Below are 19,506 nucleotides of genomic sequence, written 5' to 3'. Positions count from 1 at the left end.
TTAGAAGAATGTATCAAATGATCCTTATTTATCAGTAGATGGTTATATAAATAAGTTTAAAAATATTCGATCTCAGTAGATTTCTCATTTCGTTGCAAATCTTGACAAATTGTACTTCAAAGCAGTCATTTTTAACTCTTAACAATTCTCACCATAACCGAAATATTTGATGATCAGTTAATACTATCCTATTTCAAAGATTTTCATAGTAAAGAAAAGGCCAATTCTATTTTTGAGAAACTCTGTACGTACCCAGGCCTGGAGTCCTATGATGCACCAAATTAAAAATGAAGTGGAAGCCCTCACCCTCGAAAAATATAATTACGTTCTGCTCAACAAATACCCTGACGGGGATGCCAAGATTTCCGCGCACGGAGACGATGAAAGCTCTCTGGACCCTTGCTACAGCATTCTCACACTGCGTTACGGTGCGACGGGAGTGATGCATTTTACAAGAGAGAATTATATGACTCACATTCTGAGTCTGGAACATGGATCGCTTCTAATGATGAAACCCCCCGCGAATGTAGGCTGGAAACACGAAGCCCGAAGTGAAGACTATTCGAATAAGTTTGACGTTTAGAAAAATTATATTCCGCAAGTGAAACGTTCTTCTGATGAAATGGACTTCGGTTATTATGATGACATAAACCCTATACCGTGTATGAATAAAAGAACTTTTCCCCGTAAGGGGGGAAACCATGTTTAGAAGATGAGGTGCTTGAGATATCCCAGGACGACTGGCTGAGTCGTCATTACCAATCATTAAGAAATCATGATGAAGTGATCAATTATTGGTCATTAGAACGGATGTGTACACAAAATTCTTAACATTGCCCCCTTTCCAAAGACTGCACGTACCGGGCAGTACAATCCCTGGACAGGATGCCATACTTACAACTAAGGCATCAATGCAATAATAAGCATTATTATACAATAACAAACGGAAAAAAAAATGCTGGTAGGGTACTTCCACAGCAATGGATATTCGGCGGGTTATTCCGTGAAAGTGGCGAGTGCTTTCTTGTTTAGGTTCCAAATCGGGAAGCAAGCACACTGGCATCAACGATCATAGACCACATAGTAAAAGGATCGACAATATATTCAGCGTATAAAGAAACAGAGGCGAGCCTATAAAACAGAGGAGCTTGCAAAGGATGATTACAACCATTTAACTGTAAATCACACATTTAATTTTGTTGATCCAACAACGGGTGCTCGGACTCAAAATATGGCTGCGTTAAATGAGGAAACAAAAAACAAAGGGGTACGGTTCGACATCATGTAGAGTCGTGCTTTTAGTAATTCATGTACTGGAAACCCTTAGAAAGATAAGCTTCTTGATGCCATGTTAAAAGTAACCGGGAGATTTAGCAGCTTGGCGACAATCTTCGCTCCGTTTTGATAATAGAGGCCGTGAAAATCAAGTAGAACCTAGTTATCATCTTCTTTGCAATAAATTTAATGCTTATTATCGTCAAATGAAAACAACAGTCCCTGCTATTAAATAAAACTAAAACCTAATTAAAAATTATTTGTGTATCTCTCTCTTCTGCCAACATAAATTAGTATAAATAGGAAAAAAGGAAAATTATTATGTTGAAAAATAAGAAAATGCGAAAGCTACATGATTAAGTAGACTGAAGAAATCCATTTGCGATTGCCTAGTGCATACGAATAACTTGATCGGCTTTTTGATTCTGACATTTCTAGTAACAGCAGCCAGGAATCTTCCATTTCGGAAGCGGCAATAAAAATCATTTCTGGAGACACCACTATTGGAACACTGTATCTGAAGCAAAGAACTTGAATGGGAGTTTCAAGTATTTTGGTTTCAAGGCGATGGCGTAGCACCTATATGTGATTGTAAAATTCTAAACATTCTGGCCCCCCCTTCCCCCCCAAAAACAGATAAAGAGTTACAGTGTTATTTTTGACTTGCTAAACTGGAATATCAGTGCATGCAAGATTTCAAAAATTTAAGTGCAAAACTATTGTTTTGGCAAGAAATTCAGTCTATTTTTATCAATATTTATACAGAGCGGGACCCATCATTAGCTCGGGCCTTTCTGAAACTGCGAGTGTTGAGAAGGCCCTAAACCAGCCCTGGCAGTTACCTTTTAGGAAGGTGGAAAGTTTTCAGTTTCTACGGCAAACATGAAGGAAAATGTTTATTCTCAGAAAATTTTCTGGTGTGGTAATAAAACTGAAAATTTCTTCTTAATAGACTGAAAACAGAATTTTTGATCCATAAAGCCATGAAAAAATATGATGTGGACACCACATCACTTCTTTATATGCCCTGTTAAATTATACGCATTATTTGCTGCATTTTATTTAAACGTGTTTCTAGAATAATTCTAACGGATCCCTCGAGGCAAGTTGAAGATGGCATACAAAACTTGAAAATTTTGAAACTAAATATTCAAGTAAATTCTTGTCGTACGGGAGTCAAACGTTTCATTTTATTTTTCATAACGGAATCATATTCATTTTATTTTTCATTTCTATACTTATATTTGTGAATAAAACATTCACAAATATAAGTATATTAACCGGAAAACCGCATTAAAATTCAGATTTCGTTAATTGTCGAAAATTAAATTCTTTTAAAAAAAATTCACATTGTTAAAACATGAATATTTTCGTTTTTTAAAACACTTCTGTTATTGGAAGTATGTGACACTGCGAAAATAAAGGGCGGATAAAGACTTTCAAAATGGGTGCAATTGGCAGTACCACACATATAATACAATTGGTGCTGCCAATTGCGATATAAAAGAGAGGTGCAAAAGTAGATGTTATAGCAGTCACATGTACAAAATTTCAACGCTCTATGTTTAACTGTTTTTGAGTTATGCGAGATACATACATGTGTATGTACGTACGTACAAGACGTCACGAAAAAAATTCATTTTTAATCCATTTTTAAATCCATTTTACAATCCGTTTTGGAAGAAAAAAAAAGAGTATATGATACCTAAAATTTTTCATGATATTTCTTTACTCCTTGCAAAGAAGTAAAAAGGGTGATTTTGATATCCAATGCGGTGCAATGTCACAAAAGGTATTTAAACAAGAACGCTTTATCTGTTTTTAAATGAATTGCACATCGAAACGTCTCCTGGTCTTTGAAAAGGAGCAGTATTTCTGAAAAAAAAAAAAAAAAAAAAAAAAAAAAAAAAAAATTAAAAAAAAAAAAAAAATTAAAAAAAAAAAAAAATAAAAAATAAACGTCAGTAACTTTATTTCATCACTTCCACAGGAGACCAGAATCAGTATCCCTTACTAAATTTTGGAATCATGCATGGTCGTTTTAGAGAGCATTCACTATATGTGCAGACAGTGATCAGCTTTTGAATCTAACATGACCACCTCTAAAAGGGCAAGTACTTATGACAACATAAATAAATATCGGTATTGAATAAAACCTCTCTATGGCTCACCGCTCCCAGAAGGAGGTCGTATTAGAGAATGATGTTCTAGGCCGGCGTTTATTTATGGTGTCAAAAATACTGATATGTATGTGTATCTCTCTCTACATGTCTTACTGTGTGTATACACACACACAAATTCAAATTAAATTTAGAGCAAAGTAAAATAATTTATCACATTCAGTTTGATAAAAACGAAAAATGGTACATAAAATAAGGCAAAAACCATTGCATAAAATATCTGTAAAAATAATAATAAATATTAATGTATTAAAGAATAAACATTAATAAAAATATTAATGTTATTAAGTTATTATTGAATATTAATGAATTAATATGAATATTATTATAATTAATTTGATACTACGAGGGTTGGGGCAAAAGTCATGGCAACTATTTTTTTCTTGTAAATATGTGAACGGATCACAAAACGTATATGTGTCGTGTGGAAGTTCTGCAGGCATAGTGTGTATGCAGAACAACAAATGGCTCTATGATAGCTGGCTCTGTGGTAGCGAGAGCTCTGAAATGAGTCAGTTGGTGAGTGTCCTGCGAGATGGAAGTAATCCGTGTTGAGCAGCACGCTTACATCGAAATAGTCGTTCTCCGAGGGAGAAATGCGATGAATGTCACAGTGAATTAGTAGAAGCCTTTGGGAATAATGTCCTACCATATCGTACATTCATATCGTCCTACCATCTACCTATCGTGGTCTGATTATCGATATTAAAGATCTTTTCCAAAAACTATCCTTATCCTTTAATATTAAGTTTGGTTGGGTTAAAGCCCATATCGGAATATACGGTAATGAGAGAGCGGATGTGTTCACAAAAGAGGCTGCCATAGGAAGTGTTTCGGGGACGCCTTATGTTCAGGGTTAAAAAAAATAGCAACTAAAGTTATTTATTCGTTTTATTTTAAGCAATGGAGTTACAATGGAATTCTTCTGAAAGGAAAGTCGCTAACAGAAACATTTAGAACTGATTAGGAAGAAAAAAAATTATCTTTAATGATTTTGAAGTTAACCAGTTTCTGACCGGACATGGGCGTTTCCCGGGATACTTCGCTAGGTTTAAGATACAGAACGACGATAAATGTAAACTATGTGATCTGTTTGGTGATGCTAAGCATTTCCTCGAGGTCTGTCCCTACTTTGATGGCTTAAGAAACAATAAAAATATTAATTTTGAAAATCCCTTTTTATGCTATAAAGATTTCGCATAATTATGTAAATCTGTGATGAAATTTATTGGCGGTGAGCGCCGGGTAGTGGGAATCAGTGTATGATATTTGCATTTTATTGCCATCACTATTTGGTATATTTTAATAATTTGTAGTTACCATTGTTTGTGTTTGTTATTCGCTTTTTTTTTGTTTTTGTCTTTAGTGTCTGCTCTTGTCTAAATGTTTCTATTTGTTCCTTTTCTTCACTTTTAGGCTTATAATTATTATTTACACATGATTATTCTCATTTAGATATTTTATGTTTCATTTTTTTCATTTGTTGAAATGGGCATGGCCTGTCATGACCATAAGACCAACTTGTTTGGTTAGGCGGGTCGGGCTGCGCCCGCTACTGATACTGATACTGATACCATATTGTACAGTAGCACGGTGGGTAGGAAAGTTTCAGCAAGGACGTGTGTCAACCAGTGAGTGATGAGCAACGTTCGGGACGACCGGTGAGGATGCGGACCGACTTGGCACGTGCTGTCATCGAGCACCTGATGGATTAATACAAACTATGGACGTTGCTGGAGTTACAGAAGGCAAGTGGCATCGACAAACACACCGTCCACAGGATATTGCGTAATGAGCTACAGCTACGCAAAGTAGCTTCGCGGTGGGTACCGCATGCACTGACGTGAAGTGAAGTTAAAAGGTGGGTGCGCTATGCAATATGCTCCGACCACTTTGCACGCTGGCAACAGGACGGCGATCAATTCTTGTCAAGAATAATCGCCATCGATGAATTTTGGGCCAGCGCATACGAACCATAACTGAAACGTCAGTCCGCGAAGTGGCGACATCCTGGATCACCAAGGCAGCAGCAGGTCCGTCAAAATCCTTCCCCAGTCAAATTGGTGATCGTCGCGTATGACGTCAGGGGTGTCATTGTTTGCCACTTTGTTCCTCATGGCAAAACAGTGACCGCACAGTACTACAGGGACTTCCTGGTGCGACAGGTACGATGTGGCGTTCGAGATAAAAGTCCGGATCTTATGGACGGGGATGGGAAGAATTGGAGCACCCACAATACTCTCCTGACCTTTCGCACTGTAACTTTGATCTCATTCCCATGATTAAGGAACCAATACGTGGTAGGCGGTTTGCAACACGAGAGCACATTGCTAATGTTGTGCACCAACATATGACCTGATTCACACATGGTGAGGCAAATGCTGAGACTGATGGTATTCAGCGCCTCCCACACCGTTGGCAGCTTGTGGTGACAGTAGCAGGAGACTACATTGAGGGTCTTTAGGCTCAAGTTTGTCATGTCAATTTTATGTGTATTGTGTTATCATTCTTTTGCACGGTGAAGGCCATATTGCCCTGTATACTACCGTAATAAATTCGTGTGTTACGATATTTCAGTGCTATTCATTGTCCACACATGTAGTTAAGACCTTGTCCTTTCGTCTGTAAATGTCACATTTTACAACCAGACTGGTATCTTCAAGGAAAAAATAGTTGCCATGACTTTTGCCCCAACCTACGTATATTGATATCATTAATTATATTAACTAATTAATTAATTTGATATCATTATTTATATTAACTAATTAATTTATTAATTTGATTATATATATATACACACACACATATATATATTTAGTGGCCCATCTAACGGCAAACGTTTCCCTAAGAAGACCCCTCTAAAAGTGACCAGGATTTCCATGAATATAAAGTATTTATGTACAATGTGTATTTCTGACCAACGTATACAAAGCAAATTTTATTATTCATTATACACACACACACACACACACACACACATGCTATATAAGTATCGATATATATAAGTATCAATATAAACATATATAAGTATCAATATATATATATATATATATATATATATATATATAAGAATAGTAGTAGGTCGGAACATTGCAGCAACCTTGATAAAAAGTTACCAGGAGCTGTAGCTCTACGAAATGTTGTAACATAGTACTACATAGACAATAAGAAATTTGCCTGGTAAACTGGAAAAACTGTATAAGCGCGATAAAATTGCCAAATTTTAGTGCTGGAAGACTTGCTATAGGTCTTTCGTCTAATTACCAGTTCGCTTTAAATTTTCTTTTTCAATATATATATATATATAAGTATCAATATATGTATATATAAGTATCGATTATTGTTTTGGATAAAAAATTAGGGAAGATAAACTGGAAATGAGCATATGCATTGAACCATCTGTAAAGACCACATACAGATCAAACTGGATCACCTTAAAGAGGTCCTATTCAATGCTGATGCTTATTTGTTTTCTCAGGAATGCCAGTATTTTCAGAAGTGGTCGTCTTAGAGATGTGGTCGTGAAGAGAGGGATTCCGTATGTTTCTAACTTTCTAATTTTTATTCATACGAAACTGAGAAAACCTCAATATGAGCCGTAACAAAAAGACAAATAAGTAAAATTAAAAAAGTAAAATGAATAAATATAAAAAGTGAGTAAGCAACGTTAAAACCAATGAATTTTCTTTTTCTTACACAGTTTTTACAATTTTATTGGGTTCTATAGAGCAATTTTAGAAGCTATATGCTATGTCCGTTTTAGCAATAACGTATAGACATGATTTAGAACGTTTTGGTAGAATGTTGTATGAACTTTCTTTGTAAGGAGAATGACAGTAACAGCGATATTGGAAGTTCTAGGGCTGTAATATATAGACGTGATTCGAAACGTCTCACCTGGAAATTCCGGACTTGTTGGCGAAACACCTGCATTGAACCTTTTTCTGAACATTCTAGTTAGGTGAGGCTGCTAATTAGGTTGTAACCATGCAGGTTTCAAAATTATTAAAAAATATCTTTTTCTTAATAGAAAATTAAAATTCTTAATTTCTGGTAAAGTATTTGAAGCAAAAAAAGGTATTTTTGAGTTTAGGATTTTTCTCAGATGTTCTAAATATATGTTTGCAATTTTCACCTGTTCTCTGACGACAGCAGCATTCAACACGAAAATACAGCTGGAAAAACAATGAGAATACCCGAATTACAGCTGCAAAAGCAGTTAATTTCACATTCAGTTTTTAAATTTGTAACAGTTGCCCACATGAAATACTTCATCTTGCATACTTGAAAGACTGATAGTCCAAAATGATTTGGTAAGCTAGAATTTCCAAATTCCATTTTATTTTTCCCGCAAAAAAAATCAGTCAAATGTTGTTGGGGGACGATTAACTTCAATGAGTCAAGTGTTTTTCTTGTTAAAACTTAGAATATTATACTCAATTTTGTGAAAAGAATAATGGTGTATAGCCAAATTCATTTCATTCTATAAGTTGTGTTTATTAAGTTTGCGTGTGTCCATGTTAGCTGTTATGGTGTTGGCTTTAGAATAATGATCGTAAATTGTAATATTATTGACTTGAAGAATGGTGAAAACTATATTTTATTTAAAATAATTTGTAATGGTATATGCAAATGTTGATTCATAAGCAGAGCAAGTAATTTAACACCGAAGCTTAATTTGGTGGTGTATTCAGTTTCATCCGTAAAATAACTGCATAATCTTAGTAAACATACTTCTTTAGAAGTAAACAGTTTTAATATTTCAAAAGTAAAATTCATTTAAATTTTGACATATTTCTAAGAATTCATTATTTCTAAGAATAGGTGGCATAAATTAATATTACTATTAAATATATAAATTTCAGTTTCATTGTTTTAGTTTAACTGCTTACTTAAATTCTTTACAACATATTAAATATAATTTATGTAACACAGAATATGGTTTCAAAAATATTTGTATAACTTATTTAAAAAACTATTTCTCACAAATCGTTCACAAACAGTGAAATTACTAGGACATGATGTAACGAAGTGTAATTTGAAGCTGAAGAATCATGAAAGAATTAATGATTTGAATTTGCTTGGGATCACTTCAGTTCAGTTAAATCTGATTTACCTCATGCATAACGCAAAACAGAACAATTTTCCCCAAGAAATCCTTTCTTTATAATGGTATTTTTTTCCCCTTTAGTAATAGTGAATATATTTTCAGGATGCTTTGCTATCTCAAGGTTATTTGATAATTCACAAATTAACAGCATTTTATTTCTCCATATCCCTGTCCAAACGCCTTTGAGATTCTGGGGAAAAAAAAAAAAAATGTTTAACTAAAAAGTGATCTATTTTAAAAAGAGTAAAAAATCAGTGAAAGTCATGCTAAATTAAATATATATATATATATATATAGTGTCATCGTTCTATTGCTTTATTATTTGAACCTTTAAATACATTTATTAAAACATCTGATATGTACACCACATGACTCCCTTGTACGGAATATTAAATTATACGCATTTTTTCTTGCATTTCATTTAAACTTATTGGATTGAATTAAATCTACTTCGCCGTCAGCGCATAAACCACAATAGAATAAATGCACTCTTTAAAATTCACTCTAGTATTTGTTTACCATAGCGACAGTCTGGCGCTAGATTCACTTAACAGTATTACTAATTATATAACAGTTAACTTATATAATAATTATATAACGGAAACTAAGTTAACTGTTATATAATCCAATAATTATATAACAGTTAACTTATATATTTCGTTCATATTATAACTCATAATGCACTCAAACTTTATATCAGTTGTTAAAGAATAGAATTATCTAATCGTTGCCACATGTTCTATTCAAATACTATAATAAAACTAGAATGATGTATAAAAGAAATTAAGCAAACAAAACAAAAAAGAAACAGTTTTTCACAGATGATTGAGTATTTCTCATTTAATTAATTCAGTTCTCACTTAATTAATGAATAATTCTAATGCGAGAAGGCAAAAATACATAAAAACTCAAAATACCTATATTCAAAATTACGAAGTAAATCTTAAACACTTATTTCCTCGAAAAAATTCCAGAAAGAATTAAGCATGATTTAATTGGCAATAATAAATGAAGGCGTTATCTTTGTTGTTGCGAAGCTAAGTTTCTCTAGATTGGCAACACATCCACTAGTCTCCTGTTTCAAATGTAAACATCAATGGCCGCCATATAAAAAGGCTTAGCGGCACTTAAACAACTTTAAAATTGTTGATAATTCTAAAAATATTGCATGCAGATTTACTAAAGGCATAAAAACCTTAACCGGATGATAAAAACAACATAATACAATCATTTTTAAAGCAAAAAATGTACAATTTACAAACATATAAGAGTAAAGAAACTGAGATCACTGAGCCGGGTAACAGAGTGGATATATATATAAATATATTTATATACGTTTGATGAGGCCGATTGCAACCAAAATACGAGGTGCACATCTACATGTTATAGCAGTCCTATATACAAAATTTCAACGTTCTGAGGCTACTCGTTTTTGAGTTATGTGAGATACGTACGTACATACGTTCGTACAGACGCCACGAAAAATTATCTTCAGAATTAATTTTAAAGCAGTTTTATAACTTTTTTGAAGGAAAAAGAGTATTTTATTCTGTCATTACGTACAGATATCACGCAAAAACATCGTTAAATTGCATTCGATAGCGGTCAAAATGGATATTTTCGTTGAAATATGCTGCCTGAAACTTTTCGCGATTACAATACTTCCTTTTTACTTCGTACAAGGAAGTAAAAATGTGCAGCAAACTCCAACTAACCGCGCTCTAGCTATTCACCTTTAAATATATAAGCGGCTAAAGTGTGTGTCGCCGATAGTTTATTGTTGCCATTCGGAAAAATGAGCGCAGAAATCAACGTTTCCGCAGTTTTTAATTAAGATCTCGGCCGATTAAAGTCGTACGCAGATGAGAGCGGTATCGATGGATTCGGAGAATTTTTTGGAATCCGAGGATACGCGTCTCGAATTTCAACTCGGCGCCGTTCCGTAGATATTCGAGAAAAAAGAATTTGGCACGTAGACAAATCCCTCAAACAGGGAAAACAGAAGAAAGAATGTGGAGAATGTAGAGAAAACGTAGGGGAAAATTAGTTTTTAATTAATAGCTCGGCTAATTAAAGTCCCAAGAAGACGCGAATGGTCAAAATGGCGTGCCACGGACCTGCGGAATCCAACGAGGTGTGCTTCGCTAAGCCCGGGAGCCAGCCGTTTCGGAGGAGATAATGTTACTTCACCCCATATATATATATGCGGCTTAAGTGGCTGTTTGTCCCCGATAGTTTATTGGTTGCTTGCGTAATTGTACTAGCCAATGGGGTGAAGTTACCACGGCACAGGGTTGCCGTATCAATTGAGACGTTGATAATTTCCTGTAAAACTTGCCTTTGCTATGACCGTCCATAAGTCTCAAAGCGAAACGCTTAAGCGTGTTGGCATTTTTTTAACTGAGCCTGCATTTGAAGACGGTCAATTTTATGTTGCCTGTTCAAGAGTTCGTGCAAGAACGGATGTAAAATTAAAAATAAGGGATAGTCCTCTGCAAGGCGAGCTTAAAAATGATGGAAAGATCTACACAAGAAATGTTGTGTACAAAGAGATCTTTGACATGTGAATGAAAATTTCATTATTTAAATCACCTTTATTGATTGAGCTAGCGGTGGCTCTTAAGAAATGTTTCGCCAGTGGTTTCCTTCATTGCACTCTACTTTAAGCAATTAAGCAAGTAGAAGGGGGAAACCCCGTGGGGCAGTAAACATAGAGGTGTCCTCGCGGCCTACACTGGGTAATTCAGTTTAAATTAGTAGACACCTTTGCACAAATAATTTTAATTACAATTTATAATATCCAGAACAGCTGTCATTTCGTATGACCGCCGGGCGTTCTAGTATGAATATATACGACATGCAGACTAATCTATAATTTTAACAAATACGTAAAAAGATTGTCTCTTGTGTTTCGTTTTGCGGCATTGAAAATATTTCACTTTTTTAGCCATATAATATACGATAAATACGGTAAAATACAATAATAATAGTAAATGATGACGGGAAAGCAATCGCACACTGTACACTGGGCTATTTTTCGCTGTTTCCTTCGAGGGTTCATTGTCACCTGGGTAATTTGATTACAAAGTTTTTTAAAAGATTCATCCATGTTACTTAAACTGATTAAAATTATTGCAATAAGTTAATTTGATTAAAATATGAAGGGCAATGTATAAATTATTGCAATTTGATGGGATACCTTTTATTTGAGGTAAAGCTTAACGCTTTTGACAAGGTACTGCGCACTGGATTTAGGTCAATATTGAGGTGACACACAAACATAGTCAAAGTATGTGATCAAATGTTTGAAGAACATTTTCACAGTACTGGGGGACGTTATCGCTATGAAGTATTGTTCATCTGCTATGATACCTCTTCTGAAACATCTGCTAAATATGCCATTATTTGAAGCAGTTTTTTTCCCCAATCTTACTCTCAAATATGGCTCCAAATACTTCGCATCATAATGTTTGCTCTTGTATTGTACAACTAACATAAATATGTACATATTGTACATGGTACAAATAGCTCTTCATGCATAGAATAATAGTACGAAAGAAAAGGCTTTTCACCAGAATAGATCCAAACGTCAAAGATATCTTGTAATTTATCACTTTGCGTCAATAAATAACAACTTAGTTGAATTTCGGTTGAACTGAAATAAGCTGTGCATTTTGTTTTACACTAAAATATTGTTTTTTTAATTTTTAGGCACCAAAAATAAAAATAAAACTGCGTAATTAATTTTAAAATAAACGAAAAAAAATTAAATTGATAGTTTTGTATAGCAGAAAAAAAAAAACTGAATGCCCGTTCAAGTAAATCAAATGCAATTGCAACTTCTAGTTTTATGGAAGTAACTGTTCTTTACATTTTGTTACTTTTCTAAGTGTAGATTCTTTGCTGGAAACCTTTGCATTTGTTATAACAAGTATGTATTTGAATTGAGGAGAAAACCAACCTTTTCCGCTCATACAGATAGCCAATGATCATTAATTTTCCAAATATTCAGAATTACTCTAGATTTGTTTTAAAATTATTTTAAAATTTTATTAAAACAATTTTTGACGTATATAAACATCCTGTTGATTTCACTGTCAAACTATCGTTTCTTCAGTGTCGAAATTGTAGGAAAAAGAGTTCGTTTTCTGTATTGACGTAGATTTTATGCAAAACAGTGCCTTTTCAGCATTTCTAAAATTCGTAGTTCTTCTTCCCGATACTTATAAATATTACTTGACTACGTTTTGGTATCGCCTTAAATGACTTCGATACGCAAAATCTGTGCCGAAGTGATCCTTCTAGTTAAAAAAATAAACATAGCTCATAGTCAGAAGTAATATTCATCGTCATTTCAGTTTTCTGACGACTTTAACAAAGCAGTTGTTGAAAAATAAAAGGCCTTTTCTACATACATCTGTTCATAAACATTTTTACCATAAGTGTTAAATTATATTTTCAAACTCTCTTAGAGAGAGGATGTTTGAAACGTCTTTAGAAAGTGTATGTTTTCAAGGTATTTTAATTAAGACAACAATTTCGACGTTTATTAATTTATATTTTTGATTTCAGTTACATTCACATGCAACTTATAATAAAATTCCTGTTTTGTTAAAAGTAATGGTTAATCGTGTTGTGATGTCACTTCCTACCATGAATCACTCTTATAACCAGCATTAAACACACTGAACTTAATAAATATCACAAGTTAAAATTGAATTTCTGTATCGTCTGATATTTCATTTTAAATGATTGTCATTTTAAATGATAATTAATGTTAATTTCATTTTAAATGATCCTATTTCTCTATTGCATGAAGAAGAAGTTTTTTATTGCCTTTGAGCGAAAACTTTTAGAGTTGGAAGACTTTAACCCCCTGACACACAAACAAAATACTCGTCGATGCGTCCGAAGAATACCATTTAATTTGCTCAACTGTGGACACTCAAGTGCAAGCTTAGAAATACAACGTTTTATTTTCATATTAAACACTGCTATTTATCATTCAATAAGGTTGATATACTATAATGTTAATGTACAATAATTAAATAATACTATAAAATAATAATTTAATAATTCTGTAAAGTATGATACATTTCAAAACATTTTGGAATATGTAGTGGAACTAGACATGTTTTACACTGCCAAGTTGCTTCACTTCTTATATTATGTATTATACACACATGACATCCCTTTGCAGGATGTTGCTTTTTATTTGTCGCTGGTATACGTTCAGGAAAATGTGCCTAACGGTTTGCTTGTAACCGAGTTGGGCATTCACTTTCAATGGTCTGCAGCGTGTCAGATACTTTGGACAAGTTACAGAGCATATCTTCTGCAATATTCTACGATTCTGCAATTTTTACGATTGTGCCCCACAACACAGGTCGGTTTCAACTCTGTTTCTAATTCGCTTCACTTCTTTTTATTTTCCCCGTATCAAACATTCAATGCTTTCGATTATAACTTCATAATTTGTTTATTTGTTGGTGAAAGTAGAGCAGAATACGAAAATGAACCACTCGTTGTTCATTTTCGTATTCTGCTCTACTTTCACTTGTGCCGCATATCTATTCGTTTCTCTAACTATAATTTTAAAAAAAAATCGTTACATAAAACTTGTTTGAAAACACACAGAGATGTTGCATTTGGTGCTACTTTGGTAGCGGTTGCACGGAGTTTTGGCGATTTACATTGGTGCAATTGTTGGCGCGGTTTTTGCAGTCGTCAGCCATCTTGAAAAATGCTGTTTATACGTATTTCACGCATATAGTAAAGTATTCGAAACTTTAAAAAAATAAATATCGTTAAAAATAATGGATTCATTTTTTGTTGAAAACGTTGTTTTTTAAGATGGCTGGCAAATGTAAATAAATACATTTACTATGAGTATAAAATGCTAAAGTAAGGTTAAATTATTACTTTCATATAATAAAATAAAAACACCGCTATAAAATATTGCGCCACCATTTAATTAGTTTAAAATATTACTTAAATTGAATATCGAATTAAAAACATCATACTAACGTTTGCATCTGCGATGTGTTTCAAAGCAATTAAGGAAACGTTCTGCCTTATAATTATGATGTGAGCTCCATCAAATCCGTAAAGTCTGCAAGATAAATATAAAGAAGAATTAAAGACACTCTCAGAGGTGCACAAATGGCTAACCTAATCCTTAACTCGAATTTCATTGCGGGAAGTTTCAACCGAGCGCTTATAGTTCTCGAGGACAAATGTATATGTATTCTTGGTAAAGTTCTCTTGCAGCTTAGGCTACTGGCACCACATCGAAATGGTCAGGCGGTCCTACGTAGGGATATCTGGAGGAGAACAAACTACTGCATTGATGCTTTCCATACATTTGGTTGAAAATAATAAACCCCTATTGGTCATAGACCAGAAACGAGCCTGTGACACTCTTATAAGTATCTTTGAGGCTAGAAATAGTCGTCTTTGTTTTCTTGAGGCATCCAGAGAAACGACGAAAAAATTTTTATTAAGTATTTTGCTGCTTGAGAATCGGCAAAGAAGTCAGATTTCGTTGGCTGTAGCGTCTTCAGAGATTGCATTAAGATTGGTGGTTGGAGCGCAATCTTATAATTTAGGGCAATGTATTATGGCCACAAAAGAACAACAGAAGCGCTTCATCACACTTTGTAAGTTAATAATGCGAATATAGGCGACTCATGGGCGGTGCTGTTATCCTCCTGGCAGAAGATTTTCGACAAACCCTGCCTTTGTTTCCCCGTTCTACGCCAGTGGAAGAATTTTATGCTTTTCTTATATCATCGATGTTATCGAGACAGAGACGCAAATTGGATCTCAAGGTGAATATGTGCGTATTCTTACGAGAAGACACAGGGCGCCAAAGCCAGGACCCTCGTCCTGGTACATGCCTTTCGAAGTTGAGTTATCAGAACCTTGGAGACCTCTTAGTGGAGGAGCAGACACCACAGTCCCTGCCCGGCTTTATACATAGCCTCAGGAAGTACGAAAATGAGGATACTTAATTCAAAGTACGTCGCTTAATACATCTTTGCTTCGGGGCACCACTCCCTCGGCATCGAATAAATTCGTCTTGGTGCCTTGCCTTACTCCGTCAGTCCCCGTCACTGAGACTCTGAGGTCCAAACCCGCATCGAGATGGTCGTGTAAATCTAACCTTATAGCTCCACCACAGACAGAGGAACAGACATGACTCGGGTTCTAGTCCTGTGAAGACTGATTGTATACCCCGTGGTTGAGACTGCCTAGGTACAGATCCTAACCAGTACTTTCCAGAAATTATCCTGAGTGAATCCCCCGGGGGGGGGAACGAGAAAACACAAATGAAAAGCAATTTGCGCCGCAAATCGCTTTGGCAATGTAAAATTTTTCTTTCACCTCTACTATTGGTCTAACAACTACTAGCCGCACATAGTCGGTTTGAGACCACTACAAATCAAGGGAGATATTTTACCACCCAAATCATGCTGTTGTTACAAACTTCATTTTTAAACACTTTCAGTAACACTTAGCTAACTCTAAATAAAGTATTTGTAATTAACATTTATTATTAGTCAAAATGTGTAAATTGATAACTTATAAAAGCACTACGTTTCAGTGCCTCTAAGACATTTTTAAGTGACACTAATTAGTGTAAGATATTTATTTCGAAGTTTAAAGGTATTCTATTTTTAATTTGTTTCGTTTTAGGTTATATGCTGTGCTTCTCTTTCCCTTTTTAAGTATCATCTCTCCCCAAACGTTGGATGACGCAAGTTTTAATGACGCAAACGAGTTTGATATTGATTTTGATAAAATACTGGAAAATTATCAGGAAGAATTAATTCTGTTGGCTCAGTTAAGAGATAAATATAAAAGAGAAAGTAAGTATGAGTTAATTAATAGAATTGCTTCTATCTTCCAGATTTTTACGCCAACGAAGTGAATACAGTAAACCAAATATAAATATTTAAGATAAGTCTTATTTTTCTTATTGTATAAAGGAATTTAAACATATGTAGGTCGATTTTGTATAGCATAATATTTAATCACTATCGTTACTGTCTAATAAAAATAAACAACGAGAATAATATTATACATTGTGTCTTTTTTATATTAATAAATATAAATTAGGTAATAATATTTTTATAGTTTAGATTATTACGACATTCTATCATACTTGTAACGGGTATTTATTCGTTATGCATTTTGCTGTTTTTAAGCGTTGTGAGAGCTATGTGAGTTAAAAAGTACATCTTTTTCTTTTACAGGCCACAAATCTACAATTCTGGTGCTATTTTTCCCTTTAATTTGAAAAAGGGTAGTTTTCCATTATGCATCTGCCACGCTTTTCAGCGCTTATGAAAGAGAAGCCAAACACAATTCTAGACCCAACGATAGTACAATCAAATGTGTATGTATGTTTGTTCTGTGCAAACAAGGAAAATTAAACACACACGCTCATATTATTGCAACGGTTCTGAAAAAATGCACAGCAGATGCATAATAGAAAAGTACCTGAAAAAGAAATGTTGTTTTTGCCAATCTCACTTATTTAACAAAGGTCAGCACAAGCCCACCACACTTTGAATTCAAGAGCTTTGAGCACCATATTAGTAAAAGCCCGATTTTAGCTCAATTCCGCCCCCCCCCAATTTCGGGAGGGACTCCCGTGGGGGAACAGAGTACGAGAGTCTCCCACACTCCTCTTCCCTTACCATCAATCTCTCTAGAGGACTTTCAGGTCGCCGCATATTTATAGTTCCCCCATGCCCCACAGACATTTTACATTTATAAACATCCATGCCTTCCCCGCCATTCAAACCCCAGCCTTTCGGCACGGCAGTCAGAGTCACTCACCACTTGCCTGGTTGGAAGGCTGAAAAAGAAATGATAGGCACAATATCATTTCTTCAATTCATAGGAATATTTTATGGAGTTTTATTGAATATTCAAGTAATTTTTAATACATATTCAGTAAAATGCTGAAAAACAAATTCATAAATTTCTAAACTTACTAAAATATTTAAAATAAATAAACGTTAAATAATGTTTTTCTAAGAAAAGGGAAAAAAAAATAAAAAAATAAAATAAAATATACAAGTAGAGTCGACACAGCAATACATAAAATTGGGTATCTATGAAAAACTTTTTTGGTATAGTCTATTTTATGCATTACCCAACCTTTTCTTTTAAAAAAAGTGTTAATTTTCTTTCAGGAAACATTAATTTCATTTATAAAATCTTGAACCTTATTCTTTATTCTTGCAGCTTATTTAGAAAAATATAGTTATATAAATACAAATGTATAAAATCACATGTCCATCGGCCTATTTGTTAAGACCGCTGAATACTGGGAGTTCGATTCAATGTTAACGGACTAACTGCATGGCGGGTGCTCCCTATATGTAACGTGATCTTGAGATAGTTTCCATTAGCAAACCCTATACCTCTATCTCCTCTTAGACAGATAGCCTTTGTATGCTTTGCCGTATTCAAATAACTTAACTGCATTTCTTTGCAGAAATTTCTCTTGTGTGTTTCAACATCTCATTGAATTAAAAATATTAAAAAAATGTTTTGAAAAAGTAATCTTTTATTTAAAACTCATAAAATAATTAATAAACTTTTTAAGTATGTATATGTATTTATGTATATATACTTGCATATACATGCATACATATATATATTTTAAAAACCTAATTAATTTCTGTGGGGCCTCAGCTTTTCTAACCGTCTAAGGCTCCTGAAATGCTGGAGATGGTCCTGAGGAAGATAAATATTTTTTCTATTCATTAGCTCAGAATGCTTAATACAAATATCTGGATTTAGATGATCTTGATATTTAAGTTGTCTGCTGGAAGGATCTGCACTCGTAGTCTGATGAGGTTCAAATACATATATCTGTAATATCCATTAAGTACACAACAGAAATTTTCAGAGTTCGTTAATGGTTTACGTACTGCAATGAAATCGTTTTACTTTTCAGTCAACGCAAAATATTCGAAGAAAGTCTCTGTAATTTGTTTTCAAGTATTCTTGCTGTTAAATTACAATCATGCATAAAATGTTTTCTTAACTACTATCATTTTTAAATAGCATATTTAATACATCTTACATCTCAAATTTTACTTTCTGTAGATGCAATAGAAATTGTAACCGATATCAATTCTAACAGAGATTTTGATTTGGATTTCGAGACAGAAAGACTGGAAGAACAGCAGATTATTTTTGAATATATTGCTACAGTAACAAACATGTAAGTATAAAACTGTTTTCTGAAATAATTGTATATTATCGTTTCGAATTTTTTAAATTTTATTCCATCACATATAATTAAAAGGTTAGACGCAGAATAAACAATTAAAGTCAAGATTTCTCTTACGTTAGTCGAATACAATTTTGCGTATGATGGGATATGTACTATGTTGACATGTATATTGTATCATTTGACTAATCGAAGCTAAGGCATCTTGACTATCTTAACATCGCACTGCCAAATGAGTTTCTCTCCGAATTTGTGAATAACCTCTTAAGAGTGTACGCATGTTGGAATTTTAGAAGTGCACTTATTATTTTAATACTTTAAAATAGATAAAACTTGTTAAAAAGGGGGGAATTCTATATATTGCGTTCTACCGATTGACGATATGAAATGACAAACCGATGTTTTTCATAATTTGATTCTACGACTCAAATTATGTGTATATAGTAAATTTTGTAAAATTTGGTGAGAAACTTACCGAGAAATTAAAAAAAATTATTCTGGAAGCAAATGTATTTCCGACGTATACTTCTTTTAATTTGCGTCAAAAATAATTCATTTCGCGAAATTCTTAATTTAAGCTAAAATAATTTTCTTTACCTTTTATTAGGTATGTAAAGATTTAAGAAATAGGTGAATCAGAGGCCGATGATAATTAAGTAGAGGCTTTATTAAATGATGGAATTAAT

General features: G+C 33.8%; 1 protein-coding gene across 1 annotated transcript in view; it reads left to right on the top strand.

Moving 5' to 3' along the window:
• The first annotated feature begins 7,616 nt into the window (after positions 1–7,616).
• Positions 7,617–19,506, top strand: part of LOC118203153 (salivary peroxidase/catechol oxidase-like) — a 68,596-nt gene continuing 56,706 nt past the window's right edge. The window contains exons 1-3 of the mRNA XM_085806804.1: positions 7,617–7,768; positions 16,264–16,436; positions 18,694–18,811. Coding sequence (XP_085662930.1) covers positions 7,761–7,768; positions 16,264–16,436; positions 18,694–18,811 — 299 coding nt within the window. The 5' untranslated portion in view covers positions 7,617–7,760. The remainder of the gene's footprint in view (positions 7,769–16,263; positions 16,437–18,693; positions 18,812–19,506) is intronic.

This window comes from Stegodyphus dumicola, chromosome 12 (genome assembly GCF_044657685.1).
Source record: "Stegodyphus dumicola isolate Sdum_Otavi_A_Nest chromosome 12, ASM4465768v1".
Lineage (NCBI taxonomy): Eukaryota > Metazoa > Arthropoda > Arachnida > Araneae > Eresidae > Stegodyphus > Stegodyphus dumicola.
Note: the sequence above shows the minus strand (reverse complement) of the source record. Positions and strands in the feature narration are given on the sequence as shown.